This window comes from Manihot esculenta, chromosome 14 (genome assembly GCF_001659605.2).
Source record: "Manihot esculenta cultivar AM560-2 chromosome 14, M.esculenta_v8, whole genome shotgun sequence".
Taxonomy (NCBI): domain Eukaryota; kingdom Viridiplantae; phylum Streptophyta; class Magnoliopsida; order Malpighiales; family Euphorbiaceae; genus Manihot; species Manihot esculenta.
In genome coordinates, this window is record NC_035174.2 from 11,640,069 (window position 1) to 11,656,506 (window position 16,438).

At 29.8% G+C, this 16,438-nt stretch overlaps 2 protein-coding genes across 2 annotated transcripts; both read right to left on the bottom strand.

Moving 5' to 3' along the window:
* Positions 1 to 1,126: 1,126 nt before the first annotated feature.
* Positions 1,127 to 2,827, bottom strand: LOC110631169. Its single transcript, XM_021778906.2, has 5 exons — positions 2,441 to 2,827; positions 2,295 to 2,344; positions 2,125 to 2,206; positions 1,664 to 1,731; positions 1,127 to 1,551 (listed from the first exon to the last, which is right to left on the bottom strand). The coding sequence occupies exons 1-5, from the start codon at positions 2,796 to 2,798 to the stop codon at positions 1,351 to 1,353; spliced, it is 759 nt and encodes a 252-aa protein (XP_021634598.1). The 5' UTR covers positions 2,799 to 2,827; the 3' UTR covers positions 1,127 to 1,350.
* Positions 2,828 to 13,796: 10,969 nt separating this feature from the next.
* On the bottom strand, positions 13,797 to 15,937 carry LOC110631119 (protein CHLORORESPIRATORY REDUCTION 6, chloroplastic). Its single transcript, XM_021778838.2, has 4 exons — positions 15,476 to 15,937; positions 14,653 to 14,784; positions 14,350 to 14,558; positions 13,797 to 14,257 (listed from the first exon to the last, which is right to left on the bottom strand). The coding sequence occupies exons 1-4, from the start codon at positions 15,759 to 15,761 to the stop codon at positions 14,054 to 14,056; spliced, it is 831 nt and encodes a 276-aa protein (XP_021634530.1). The 5' UTR covers positions 15,762 to 15,937; the 3' UTR covers positions 13,797 to 14,053.
* Positions 15,938 to 16,438: the final 501 nt, after the last annotated feature.

Here is a 16,438-nt window from a genome sequence, read left to right on the forward strand (position 1 = left end):
TCAATTTATTTGCAAATTATAATGTATTTGGTATATATATAATCTTCAAAAAATATATTTTTAAAATATTGAATTACCCATTAATAAATATATTTCAAAGATTAATAGAAAATTAATTAATTAATTAAAATTTTATTTTAAAGAGTCGCTAATTAAAATAAATAGCATCATCTGTAATCTGTTAGTTGCTTGCTGCTTCAAGTAAAAATAAAATTAGTCCACATGATAATTAAGTTATTTTCTCGTTAAAAAAAAAAAGAAAGAAAAAGAATAAAAGACTCAAAGTCGTTTTATAGACTTAGATGTGCAGTAAACAAAACCCTTTTAATTAGACCATCAACATTACATTCCCGACAAGCAAACAACCCCGGTTCAGAGCTTTAATGGTAGAACGGTGTCGTTTTGAACATAAGAAACTGATCACAACTACAAAGATGTGAGGCAGCGAAAGCAAATTTCAGGAGGCCACAAACCAAAAATATTAGGCATTGAAAGCGAGAATATGCACAAAGTCAAAAGAAGACAGCAGATCACAGGTAAAGGAGCAGCTTGAAGAGAAGGACAAAATTGGAAATCAAAATCTCCCAATCAATTTGCATTTTACGGTTTCTTCACTGTATGTGCACTGATTCAAAATTCCATGGTCCACGTCGACCAAGAAAAATAAAATCCATGGAGCAACAACAATCTGGGCCGTAAAGTAAAGGATCCATCATCCAATAGACATCTTGCAGAAATAACTGCTTGTCCAATAAATTTCAATTAGCTGAGACATGGTAGACCTGGCCCAAAACACATTTTCTTCAATAATACTTAAAATTTTCAGCATAAATATTCAATAATCCTTCCATAATTTTAATATGAATTATATATTTTGATTGATTAGATATATACTTACATTAGATTTTTTTTTAAAAAAATTTATAAATTAGCAAAATAAAATCTGAAACTTTTCAAATTTATTCAGATGTACTCAAATCCACTTACTATCAAGATGTGATGCACTTATCATTAGGATAAGTCTGTTGGTGCATACACTGTATTAGATTTAATGCATATTATATGGTTTCTTGGCGTGGATGTTAGTTTTATTCTCCGATGTAATATTAGTAAATTACACATCTTCTTACAAAACCCTAATGATCTCGCATTGGTGCTCATGACACAATCATCAAAACAATAGTTAAAAAATTTACTACAATTATGGAGTTTAGTATGTCCAAACCATATCCTAATCCTAAAAAAACGGCAGCATTTCTGTAATGCTGTTCTACTTTTATCCATTTTTTTATTGTCCTAAAACTTTTCTTCTCTCTCTTTGTAGCTGCTAATCTCCTAGCTAATTAACACTTAGTTGTGTATTGGAGGCTTTCTCTTTGCTGGAGAGTAGTCCATAATGTAAACAAACTGATCTTCGTGGGTCACCTCTTGGTGCTCAGAAGTTGGCGAAGAGCTTATGGTGAATTTCTCTCGTTTCCGACCTATTTCTCCATCACTTGATCTTCCCTTTGGCGTCAATTGATTCGCTTTTTCTTCTAGGTTTTCATCATTCTGTACATTATCACAAGGATGAGTTATATAAGCTGAAGCCTTATATATAGAACCCTAGATGAAGAAATTTAATTAATTACTTTATGATTACATGTAGTGATTAACAACCAACCTTGGTGGTGGTGGCGGCGATGGGAGGAGGAGTAGAGGTGGTCACAGTAGTAAGTTTTCTATTCATTCCTGCAACCATAGATATGAGAAACCATTTAGAAGATGACAATTTGGAGTGTGTAGTAACAAATCTTGAAATTCTGATTTATGAATTTCTCTTCAAGAAAATATTAAAGAATTAATAATATATAGTTTTGATAAGCTTCTTAGGGGTCAAAAATTGCTTTGTAGAGTACATGGTTATGGGTTTAAAGCTTGTAAAACCCAGCAGCTAGCTAGGTCCTATGTCAGACTCTCAAAATGCTAATTAGAAACATCATCCTAGGTTGCTACAGTGAGAACTGACACATTAATGGTGTTTAGGTTTGTGTCTCCTAGGTCCATAATAATCTTCATGAACTCTTGGTAATGAGTGAGATGATGGTTTCTTTGATACTCTAGAGACTCTCTTCTTCAAAGTACCTGTACAACGCGCTTCTTTGCAGAGAATAACCTCTCCAAAAGCAGCACTATTGCTTCTTTCTATCAAAGAACTCTTGTCCTCCTGCATATAACAAGAGCCATTTTCCATCAAAATTGGAAGAAAAGTGAAGGAGAAAACACTAAAAAGCATCATGAAATGGAATACCCACATGGATTTTTTGATGCCCAGCTTGCATAAATCCCTTTTCCAAGCGAATCCCTGCACAAAAAGAGCAGCTTATGTTTAGAAAACTTAGAACCTAATCACACCCACACACACACAGAGAATGCTAAAATAAGATATAGTTTAGCATACCTTGAGCCTCATGCAGAAGAAAGGACAAAAGCAGAAGAAAGAGTACTACTAAAGAAGGCTTCATTTGGAGAAAATAATTGAGAAGAGGACTGAGAATTAAAAGTTTCTGGTACAGAATGTGGGTTTCTCTTAAATTTTGGCAACTCCTCCTTAAAACTTGAATCTGATAGGAGATAATATGAATGGAGTGAATTGTATAGCATGGGGGTGATCCCCTCCTTAAATATATACATGGTTCTAAGGGCCCACAATAAAATTTTCTTGGGGGATGGGATTTTTCTTCCACTTTCTTGTGTTTTTCCCTTGTCTTTCTACTGTGAAGTGCTGCTATTTTTGTTGAAAGGAAATGACTAATCATTGATTCATTAGAGCACCCTTGTTGTTCAATAATGGAAAAGGCTTGTAGGTCTTTTGTTTATGAGTTGATTGGAGCTTAAAAAAGCCTATGAGGTTAATTTTGTATTTTCAAAAGATGACCACTCCTTTTTCCATTTGTCCATTCAACCCTTTGTCTCTTTTCATTTCTTATCTCAAATGTACCAATTCTTTTTTATTACTCTTATTACGATTTAAATTTTTATTTATTTATTTATTTTGAAATATTGATTTCTATTATGCTTAATTGAAAAATTATTAGTATAATAAATATATAATTAAAATATTTAAATTAAAATACATAAATGTTTAAAATATTTTTTTAATCTCCTTATATTTTTGCGATTATAATTAATTTATTCTTTAATATGAAAGAGTGAGATTTTTTTTTATTCTATCTGAATTCAATTCAGATTGAAGTATAATAAATTTTAGATTTTATTTTTTTGATTTCTGATTTTCATCGAAAGAATGGGAAAAAAAAAGAAAGTGTCATGAAGAAGGGTAAAAATAGGAGAAGGTTAAAGTGCAGGAGTAGCTGTGGGCATTCAATAAGGAGAAAATAATAGGATACCGCCACATCCGCAAATGACAGACAAGGTGGGCAAATGGCCCACGTGTCGGCTGGGGAACAAGAGTCTTAAATATGATAGATGACCGACAACGCTGAACGTCGCTCATTTCTCTGTCACGTATCACGCCATTTGGTTCATTTGTCGCTAGGCGCACTATGCGCCTACTACGCGGAGCCCCATTCTACGTGGACGTCCACATCTTGTCTACAACCATGACGTGGCTCTTGTAGTTTGGCCACGTTGACACCATCGGTTTAAAACCTACAGTGTGCTACGCTAATTATGGTAAATTTCACCAGAGATATTTTAACTTTAAAATAATATCAGTAAGCATAAAAATTTTCATTTATAATATAAAATACGTGAATATTTATCGTAGTTTCATAAAAGTACACATAATTGATTACAGCCCGTTAAAAATTAAGCTAAACTTGACCTAAAGCACATAAATTTATGTGTTTATAATAAGGTTATTTATAAAAAAAAATAGACAAGAGTAGACCATAAAAAAAATAAAGTTATTAACAAGATATTTGACCATATGTTTTAGCTGAAATTTTAAAAATAAGAATTAAATAATTAATTTTGAAAAAATATGAATACCAAGTAGTCATTTATCCTATTCTAAATGCAAAGACGGTGAAAGCAAGCACGTAGGAGCCGAGGAGTTGGAAGACTATGAAAATAGAACATTATGGTTCTACTTTTGGGAGCATTCTTTTGTAATCATCTACTTGTTAATTATACTTAACGTACTTAATACTTCCCAAAATGTTAATTAGAAAAGGAAATTTCAACAATCGAGGAACGATCTCACAAATTCTTGTACGAAAAAGCAAATGGTTGATGGCACTTTTGGAAACATTGTCTTAGAAGAAGTTGTTTTTGTTGGTAGGAAAGTTAAGTCAAATGTTTTCGAGTTTTGAAGTATAGAAGATTAGTTCCTTAATAGTTAGTGTAATTTGAGTAATTAGTGGATTATGTCAGTGTTGTTTGTCTGATCATACAATAAATACCAAAACAAAAGGATGACAGAAACTCCATAAAATAATTTCATTCCCTCTTATGAGCTAATCTTGTCTGGCTGTGTTTCATTGTAGTAGTCATCATAATCTATATATGTACATATATAATTCTTGAAACAAACGCATAGTATTAAATATATATTTTTAAGATTGGTTTATTTATGAAAAATAATTTATATTTAAAAATATTTTGCATTTTAATGGAAAATACTTTTTAATAAAATAATTTATCTTTTTATTACTTAATTTTAATTTAAAATATAAAATTTATTAATAAATTTATATATAAAAGCCTTAAAAATAATTTAAAATCGTGAAAAATAACTTATTTTCTTCTTCGATTAAAAAAATAATTTTTATTGATTAAATTTTTTAAATACTTCAAATACTAAAAACTCAAGAGAATATATTTTTGGTGAAATATATCTATGAGTAAAATATAGATAAAATTTCAGTATGATAACAAAAAGTGATATAATTTTTTAAATCTGTGAAAATTTTAATTTTAATATATTTTTTAAAATATCACGTATTATAGAGTGTAAAAAAAAAATTATTTATAACTCTTCCTATCATGATCTCTTGTAATATGTAATTAGAGTTCAGAACCATAATTTTATATTTTAAGAAAATAACTTCTAATATCTTCAAAACTAAAAAAAAATTCAATCTTTATCTAAATTTATACTTAAAAGTTTAATTGATATTCCTTCAATTCATTTTTTATATGTTATTTAAATTCTTGTACGGTAATTAAGAAAGCAAAAGATCATTTAAATTATAATTACTTTTATTTAAAATAAAATTTAATGGTCAAACAACTTCAATATTTTTTATTTTGTTGTAATTATATTATATATATTTTTTATTAATTAAAGCTTAACATTTTAAAATTATTTCAATTATACTCTACCATTAAAAAATATTAATAAATTAACAACATTGCTACGTCACTCAGTCGCCACATCATTATGCCATATCAATAAATTTAAAATAAAATTAATAATAATTAAAAAATTTAAGATAAAATTATAACAAAACTAAAAGTATAAAATGTTTTTTAGCAATTATCTATTTAAGAGGCAGAAGAATGAAGTTTAAATTTATAATTTTTAGATGAATTATATATATTTTTTTAACTATTTAACCAAGTCATACCAGACAATTAAATACTTAGTTATATATTATTATTTTTTAAAAATTCATCTAAATATTAATATAATTTATAAAAAAAGAGTAAATTATCGTTATACTTAAAAATTTTAAAAATAATTTTAGAAAAGTATTTTAAAAAATTATTTTATTATTTTTAATATTTTTAAACTGAATCATATTAAATATTATTTTAAATTATTTTTTAATACTTTATAACTAATGTATTTAATAAGATTATTTTCTTAATGATAATTTTAAAAGTAATGCTAAATTATAAACATATTAGACAGATTCAAAAAAAACCGATTGATAATAATTTTAATCAAAATAAGATTAAGATAAATTATTATTATAAAATTATTTATAAAAATTAAAAATAAATAAATAATAACATAAATAGTAATTTTTAAATATATTTAATAGTAAAAAAAGTAACTTGATAATTTTATAAAATTTTAATTATATAAATAATAGCAGAATGCATTTGGTGAGATATTAAAAAAATAGAGTTTAATTAATACAAAAATAAAAATATAAAATGAAATTGTAATAAAAATAAAATATAAAAATTTTTTATTGATTAATTTTAAATTTTACAGTAGTAATATGGCGTTCACGTGGCGTGTGCTGAAATAATTTTATTAATTTTTTAAGGAAAAATTATTTTTTAGTCCCTGAGATTTAACGTAATTAACATTTCTGTCCCTCTATTTTGGCGATCCAACACTTAAGTCTCTCACTTTATTTTCTGTCCAAATTCGTAGTCCTTCCGTCCAAAATAGCCGTTTGAAACACGTGAATTGACAAAATTAACCATTTTCTTCTTCTTCTTCTTCTTCTTCTTCTTCTTTCTACTCTTTCTGCAACTTTTTCTTCTTCTTCTTCTTTCTTCTTCTTCTTCTTTCTTCTTCTTCTTTCTACTCTTTCTGCAATTTTTTCTTCTTCTTCTTCTTCTTCTTCTTCTTCTTCTGGAATTTCACATTGAAAGAAGGGTATTTTTGGAAAAAATTATCACATCTCACCTTTGACTCTTTGACCAAACGGTTTAAATGGACGTAAGGACTACGAATTCGGACGGAAGAGAAAATGAGGAACTTAAGTGTTGGGTCGCCAAAATAGAGGGACAGAAGTGTTAATTACGTTAAACCTCAGGGACTAAAAAATAATTTTCCCATTTTTTAATGGCATAAATAATAATAATATATAATTAAAATAATTTTAAAAGTTATATTTTAATTGAAAAATAAATACAGCATGTAATTATAATAAAATAAAAAATATGTAATTTTTTTTCATTAGCTCTTAAAATAATACTTAATTTTCTTTTTCTGTTCCAAAATACTAGTCTAATTTCTATTATTAGGAGTTTTTTTTATTATTTTCTCATATATATATATATATATATATATATATATATACACACACACGTCATCCTTGTACAATAGACATCCACATGTACAAGTAGTACTAGTATTACTTAAGTTCTTTTTAGAAAGTAACAAGAGCAAAATTTCAGTTAAACTAATATAAATAATATAACCAATCAACGTTAAAAATAATGATTGACACTTTTCTCCTTTTGAATAAAGTGGTGGGATTTTATTTTTATAAGTAAAGTAAAAACTTGTTAAAAATGTTCTATTTCTTAATAAGTTGATATAATGTGAATATAATTTAATTTTAATTTAATGAATTAAGATTATCTGTGTTTATATAAAAAAAGATAATTATAAAAATATATATGTGGTTTGGTATTTTTTTTAAATATGATTCTGTAATTTAATTTGTGAGTATAAAAATAACATGATTTCACTTTTTTAATAAAATGAAATTTTTTTTATTTAATACAGTTGATAAATACTGGTGTGAAACTTAAAAAGTAATTAAAAGTAATTTTTAATTAGAATAAATTATATTTTAATTTTTAAAATTTTATAAAACATATAATTTAGTTCATATATTTATAAACTTAAATATAAAATTTTATTTTATAATAAAATAGTCTCTTTAATTATAAATCATTCATATATTCTTACAATTTAATCCATAAATATTTTAATTATTTATAAATAAGTGCTTATATATTTTTTCAAATTAATTTTACATGTTTATTAAATTTAATATCTTAAAATAAACTAATAAAATAAAAATTAAATAAGAATCTCGACACAACATACATTTAAATTCAAATCTAAAGAGTTATTTTTAGTTTAACTTTTTTTTTAAAGATTTTTTTATTAATTAAAATAAAAAGGGGATATCAGAAATTTTTTATTTTATTATTTTTCATAAGTAAAATATAAAATTTAATAAATAGATTAATTTATAAATATAAACACTTATGAGTAATTAAAATATTTAGGGATGAATCTATAAAAATTTAGAAATTAATTTCAATTAAAAATATAAAATTTTAATTAAGCAATTATTTATTAATCAAATAAAATTTAATGAACTAAATTTAAAAATACAGAGATTAAAATATAACTTTTATTAAATATTATGGAGTAAATTATAATTTTTTAGAAATATAAACTTCACTTTATTAATAACTTAAAAGTATAGAATTTTTTTATTACAAATTAAAATATAGGATTCTAAATGTGAAATACACCAAATAATGTCTTAATCAAATATAAAACCTAATTTCTGTCCATTAAATTACTCACGACTTATAACTAATCTAACGCATGTCGTTTTGGTAGACAACAATTTAATATTAGATAATATGTGTTGGAGAGTTTGTAGTTTAATTGAGTTAAGCAATTCTTTTAAGCCACATATCTAAATGAATAAGGGATGTTTGAATATGGTATGGTATGGGATCTAACAAACTCCAACATGAATATAAGTGAGAATAAATCCAAGAAACCCAAAAGTAAAGAAGAAATTAAAATCGGCCGACAATGGGACACCGCATGTTGCTGGACCACTTCCACTCGCCAAGCCCTAAACTTTTCATGTGGATACATGTTTTCTGATTTTTTGTCCGCTAACAACTACGCATTAGTGCATGTGTGACCCTTTTCCTTTGTTTCGGATTACTTCCATTGCTTAATGATTTTAAAATTATTAAAAATATCAGTTAAATCATATATACGTTTAGCTAAAAAATACAGTTTATCAAATTTAAAATTCTAATTGTTCAACTTGTTAAGGGTAAAAGACGTCGATTGACATTTAAATAGTTTAAGTTTAGTTAAAAAAATTTTGAACTCGACTTGAATGTAAACTTTATTGAACTCAAATCGAATTTAAATTTTATTTATTTTAAATCTAAATTTAATATTCATAAATTTAAATTTGACTCATTTAATAAATAAATTTAAATGAATCGAATTTTATTAAAATAAATAAATATAAACAGTATATATATATTATAATTTTAATTTAAAATTAATAAATTTAACACTAAATAATTTTATTAAAATAAATATATAAATGTATACATTTGTAAACTAATAAAAAATAAATTTTTAAATTTTAATGATTCGAATATTTATAAATTTTAATAGTATAATTAAATTATATAAAACTGAATTTTGAAAATTTTAAATTTAACGGACGAATTAATTAAATAGTAAAATATTACTTAAATAAAATTTAGCCGTCATATCAATGAGTCTATTTTTTATAGATGTACAAATTTAAATGAGAAAATAATTGAAAATGCAAATAAAATCATCAAACTTATGGGTTATTATTTAGTTGTGATATGTAATTAGTTGTAAATTGAACATTTACAGCTAATGGGTTATTTAAATCAACCCGAGTCAAAATCATCCAACACGAAAGAAAGTGGAATCCAAGAGTACCAAATCCCTACCTTTGGACTAATGCACATCAAGTTTTCCTAAAATGCAGACATTGTTGACAAGTTTATACACATAAGCTTGCATTTGTTTGAATGTGCCGTCTGAACCATAAGGGTCTCTAATGTCAAAATAATGCCCAAAAAATCTCTCTATCTGTGCTGTCCTCACTCTGGAAAGCTGTCAGATGGATTCTCAAACTTTATTCAAACAACACAAATAAGATTTTTTTTTTTACGTAAAAATTACATTACAAAAAGTACGCCTCAAACGTAGTTTGGCAACAGTATCAGTAAAATTATTAACTTGACGAGATATGTTAGTAAAAGAGATGGTCTGAAAATGAAAACGAAACTTTAAAGTAGCTATTATTGTTGAAGCAATGTCCAAGAACACAAATAAGATGATATTCCCAGATAGATGCATGCATCTATTTCTTCCAAGCAACTTCATCCAATATACACACGCCGCAAAGACTTGTACGATCTTTCTGCCACAGCTTTTCTTTTGAATAATTTTCAACAATGGTTTAATATACTGACATAATGAAATCATTGCATGGGTAGGTCTAGGATTTGTTTAATTCCACGTTTAAAAATTTTGTCGGCATTTTTAAGCATGTTCTTCCTTCTTGTATCAATTAATAAATCTGGCCGCCTGGCTGCCACAAAGTTGACTAATCAGCCACGGCCACTAGCACAAATTCGCACAGTCTAATTAGTAAAGATGGCTTCTAGTCGACATAAGCATTTTCTAATTATCGATCTGGGATAATTCTGTTTCAAGTTTTTTCGATGATATATATTGTTCAAACTCGATATCATTCGCTAAGACTTGGTAAAGATTTCATCCAATATCGTTCATTGAAAATTGTGTTTGAATACATTATTGGTTCATAAATGAGATGGTGAATAATTATTCCTGATCGACAAGGTCCCCCACAAGTATCCCCTGCCTATATTTTTTCAGCAACTTGGAAGAAAACCCCAGTAGTAAAAGAACATGCAGTTAGGTCCCCACAAGCCATTGCTAGCAGCAACAAGAACATAGCACTGCTGATTTAATTTGTCAACGTGCAGAGATTAGGGTATAGGAACCCTTCTTTTCACTGAACCAAACAAAATTTCTTCCGGCAGACAGACATGCATCTACATATTCAAAGCTCTCAACTCTTATCTCACAATCACAAGCGTCAACCAATGTAAAAATAATAATCAGTCTTTTCATATCGTTCCATTAAAGCTCATAGTTGGTAAAATCATGTATTTTACATTAAAGTGGACAGGAAATAACGTGGTGAGTGGTCACCCACCATCCCTTTCAAGCTCCATACAATGCCTCCCTCCATACTTGCGTGTTATAAGCTTCACATGTGTTGGCGAACATCATCACATGGGCATGAGTCCGGCGGTGGTGGGCATGTACTTGTAGTCTCTTTAGGTTTAGGGCAAGACTTGCCATTGAATTCAGCGACAGTAGAAATTGACCCTTGTGATTAGACATGAGCTCGCTAGCTCCAAAAAGAGAGAGATACAAATGTGAGACAAGACTTCTCTGGATGTTTAGTTATTTCGGTGATCCACCATGACTAGCTTTACTCTCACCTCAAACTTGATGCCATTTGTAATAGATGTTCATTGATTGGACACTTGTGTAGGAAAAATGAAACTCCCACATTAATGGGAATAAATAAAAATAAAAATAAATATAGATATATAAAGATAATTTATCATGTAATCCTTAGATTTAGCAGCAATTTAGTTTCTGATTTTTGAATAGTAAACAACATACTTAGTAAGGTTTCATTCTGTTAATAATTTTGTTTGCAAAATAAAGATTTAAGCTGAAAATAAAATTAAAATTAAAATTAAAAAATAATCAAAATCAGAATAAAAAATAAATCAAAATCAAACTGAAATTACGTATTGAAATTAATCTAATTTCAAATATGGTTCTTAAGAAGTTAAAGAACTAAATATTTAATTTTAATTTTAATTTTTAATAAAAATCATATCAAAATCAAAACCCAACCGTCCTAATAAACAATTTTACTACTTTACTAATATTGCAGTTAATACTTCTTTTTATTTTTTATTTTTGAAATGAGTAATGGGATCGAAGAATTCGAGAAGTAGAAATTGATATTTTTTAAATTTATTTAGATGCACTTGTCACTATGCTATGTTTGTGAGTGTAATATTGCAGCTGCTCTGCCTGTGTAATATTGCAGCTAATATTAATACCAGCGATGTAGAAATTGCTATTATGTAACAATAATTAATCTGAATCTGAATGAGTGACAACTGTTACATCTCTTTCATCCACTCCCTTCAGTTACTCCTCCACTCCCTTCAGTTACTCCATTATATTTGATGACCGCTGGATTTCTCCACCTCGGACTGGAGCCAGACCCATATCGTGAGCCCATCATTTGGGGGGTCCAAGGCCTTCCCCGAGAGACTGGTCCAGCCCGTTCCCCTCCAGATCGAACTCCAACCAATTTCCTCAATCAGGCCGGCTTAACCTCTTAGGCCCGATGAATAGATCCTTCTTGGGCTCAGCCGGTGACTTATCTTCCGGTCCAGTCTGGAATCAGGAGGGAGACCCATCTGTCCATCATGTGGGTCCATACGCCTGCGCTCCCAGGGAGAATCAGGGGCCGTTACGCATGGGACAGAGATCTGATTCCCTCGTACGTCCGCATCAACGTAGCAGGGACAGGTGGTCCAATGATATACGTTCTGTTAACACGTCACTAGCAGACAAAAGAAAACATATAAAAGGAGAAATACTCTCCTCTAGGAGGGAAAGCTTTTTCTAGTCTTACAGAACCTATGTAAAACCCTATTTTCTGGATCTCAGATTATCAATTGGCGCCGTCTGTGGGAAAAATAACCTGGTCCTCATGAGTACGGTGCGCTGAGCGAGCACGCTCAGACCTGTATGGGGGAGAAAGAACCCTATGCAGGTGGATCATAGGTATCCCACATCGGAAAGAGGTTGAAAGGGAGAAGGCCTTATAAGTCTCTGCCCTTGAAACCCCAGTGGACGCGTTTTAAGCAAAACCGTGCAACCTTGAACCAAAGCGGACAATATTCACTGGTGTGGATCCAGGACCCAGATGACTCAACGTCATCAATATTTAACTGGAGAACTACTTATGTTTCACATGTTATTATTTAGAATTTTAATATGTAAAAATGAAATTTAAGATTATTTTTAACATTGTTAATGGTGATTTTTGAATAAATTGTGAAATCAAAAATTTTCATTGTATATAAACTTTTATATTATTCATTAGCTCTTACATTATTATTTTTATTTAAAATTGTAATAATAATAATAATATAATTATTACTACTATGCTAGTATATATTAATAATATTAAAGGGAAAAATGTTAGTAATTATCTATATATAAATTTTTATATTTTGTAAGACATAAGAATATGATATTTTTTAAATAACAAATTAGTGAAAAGAAAAAATCTTGCAATTCTGAGAATTAATTATATTTTTCTAGGGATGACGACTAGGTAACTTTTCTTGCAAATATAATTATATTTGTTCTTACATAATATAAATTTATTTATCTAACACTTAGATTCTTCAATTGCACAAATATATCTATTTATCTATACAAAGCATATATATTTTCCCAAAATATTAACACGTTCTTATATTTTGGATTTTACAAAAGATTTGTCTTGTTTGAATTATCATTTATATAAATTAGTTTTCCTTAATATGCAAAGAACTTGCATTAATAAAGCTCTATACAGCAATCTATAACAGTTGAAGCCAAAAGCCCAACGTAATAGAAGACCAGGTCCATTAAGCCCATTGTCTAAGGAGCCCAAGAAGCCCAACTCCAAGAACACCTGAGCAAGCCTCCACCGTCAAACGCAACTGCAACGGCCGGAAGAGGGAAGAGAGAAGGCTTGCATGTCTAGGAAAACCAAGACAACAACAAAGGTAACGTGCAGAACCCTACCCACCGTATCCAAACCATCCAAAAGAGCAGCACAGAAAGAAAACAGCGAGAAATATGAACTCACAGCCCCCATATCATTATTACTACTATTTATAACTTATGCTTTTTTATTCAAATTATTGTTTTAGAATCCATGATGAAGCGAATTAAGATAAATTTTACTGCTGAGAAGATAGCGTTTCGCTTGTGGGTGGGGCTTAAATTTGCAAACCCGTGATAGGCCCTTTGGGCTTAAGTTTACATAGCCCCACTACCTTCTGGACCCAGCTTTTTTAGCTTGCAGCCTCGCCCCACAATAGAAATTGCGAGCGATGGAAGAATACAGACATGGCAAGTCGAGCTCATTTATCAATATGACTTCGTTTATCCAAAACCAATTTGATGTTCTTTGGAAACTCCAAGCTACTCTATTGAATCAAGATTGGTAATATTTTCTGTATGCATTTTCCTTTCTGTACTAATAAAATACAAAGAATCAAGCACTCGATAAGAGCGTACAGCAGGACAGAGCATTACTTGGTGTGCTGGTGTTTGGCAGGCCTCTTTCCATGCAGTTCTCAGCAGTGACTGTCAGTTGCAAATACTTTAAGATGCCAATTGACACCCGGCAGCTTATATGATAAATGGAGATTTTGGATCAGCCTATGGAAAGAAGTTCTCATATTTAAGGTTGCTTTTTTATGAAGCAGGTGGGGATTGATCTACCAAGTCAAAAAGTTCATCTCCAATCCCAAATCCAAGCATCCTGGCCATGTCACTCGTCTTCAGTCTAGGCTTCGGAACATTATGCTGCTTTAACCAAGAATATACAATGAAAACTTTCTTCATGATAAACAATTCCAATGCCTCAGGATTAAAAACAATACCCATTTTCATATTCATCTGCCAAAAAGACAATATTAGAAGTTAGCACATTCATAATCCATCTTAGGCTTCCGAATCATACACATACACTCGTCCACTGTCTATATTACCTGGTGAGGGACTAACATGGCTGCATAACGGGCAAGCTCTCCAGCTCTCCAATCCAACAAGACAGGTAGCCAAGGATAAGTAGCATCAAGTCTCACAAACCAGAGCCTTACATCAGGGAATTCTGATAGTTCTCGAGGATCACGTGGATCTTCTCTTTTATAGTTAATGGTGAATCCAATTGTACGTTCAAGAAACTCTTTAGGCTCAGCTAAAACAAAGTTACCAAGAAAACTTTATCAGGTCCATGTAGCAGCATACAATTTTTACTCAACAGAAGAGTTTAAGCATGGTTTTGTGCTTGCCTGAGGAAGGTGAATTAATTCCTGTAACCTTGTGGAAAGGGGATAAATCCAGACGGCTAATAACATCATTGTCAATAACAACATTGAATCGATCCTCAGTTGGGGGCATTGGAGGTGAAGCTGAAGTGGAATCTGCCAATGTCAAAGATAACTAAATAAGCAGAGCAAACCAATTCCCATCTCAGATACTGCAAATAGAAAGGTGCATTCAATATTCAATTGATGATGGATCACTTCAGCTCTACTATTGATCCCCAAAAGATGAGCATTTATGACTCCCACTTTTTACGGCCTGCTAAAACTGCCTAAATATTCACTTTGCCTAAATAATCGTCGAGTAATTTAAATTAATTTTTAATCGGGTCGAAAACAGGTCAAATATTGCTAATATAAATTGAATTTGAGTTCTAGTAATTTATTTTTCGCAATTGCTCTACCCTATGTGATTCCACTTTCTTCCCTTGGTCCTATTTTTCTAAAAATCCTCCAAGAATGCAGGTGTATCTGCTTCATAGGAAAATCTCCAGAAACGCAAAAGACTTGAGCATGTTCCAAACTTGAACATGACCCAAAAGGCTAAACATCTAAGTTGGTCAGCATACTTAATTTGAAGTAATTCTCACTGAAGAGTTATAGTTCTCTTTCATATTTGGTTATTAATTTCTAGCAGTATGAACTTTCCTATTCCTTCAATGGAGTTTCAAAAAACTAAGCTAAAACTACGAAACACCAAACTCAAAGCAACTACGATATTGGGCACGAATAATTACACAATTATAAACACTGTGACTGAGAAAAAACAGCAGAACAAACTAATACATACCATCTTCATCATCAAATAAAGAAAGTTCAAAATTCCCCGACGGATTGAACGAAACAGAGACTGCAACTTGACCATACTGTCTAACCAAGCGAGAAACGGACAAATTAGCCACTGAATCTGAGATGGGTTTACATGAAATCCTTGGAGAGTTAGAGGCAATAATCTGTTTAGGAGAAGCAAAATGTGGAAAAAAGGGTTTGATGGTGGTAGCCATGGAAGACAATTGGAGGTCTCTCTTGAAAGCGCAAGTGTGTTGCTGCAGGACAATTAAACAAGAAACTGTCATCTTGTAAGTTTATCTATCCATAACTCTTTTGTGGCCTTGTTTTAAAATCCATATATCCGTTCGTGGGGCTTCTTGAGGTGTGCAGCTTTAAACAAATGCAAATACGAAATTATGAAACCTTAGTGCTGTACCTAAAAACAAATGGTGATCCAAAAGAATCCCACAGCAACTCATCACTAGGATAAGGTGAATGATCTTATAAAACTCAGATCTATTTTGTGGTATTGCCTTGTAAATAAATAATAAAAATTATAAATATTCACGTAATAAGAAAAATATAATTATTAATTAAATAAAAAATATAAAAAAATATGATGTGATTTCCCTATTTTTAAAATATATTTTTATGTTAAAAAAAAAATTCTTGGGATTTATGTAAAACCCATGAATTTAGCTAAAATGTATGTCACCCAAAATAACAAGAGGAAGCTATGGTTTCTAACTGGTACAAACATATGGATTCTAACAACAAGATCTGTAATGGGCTATTACATATCCAATAACTGGTACAACACCAAAAAATAGTCAAACCGACAGATTCCTTGAAATGTTGCAAAAATCCCATAAAAGAACCAATGAAAGATAGTCAACTTGAAATTAAACAGACACAATCCAAGAAATCAAGTGGATACCGTCACCACCTTTACTTTAGCAGGAGTCTTTGCCTTATTGTTTCA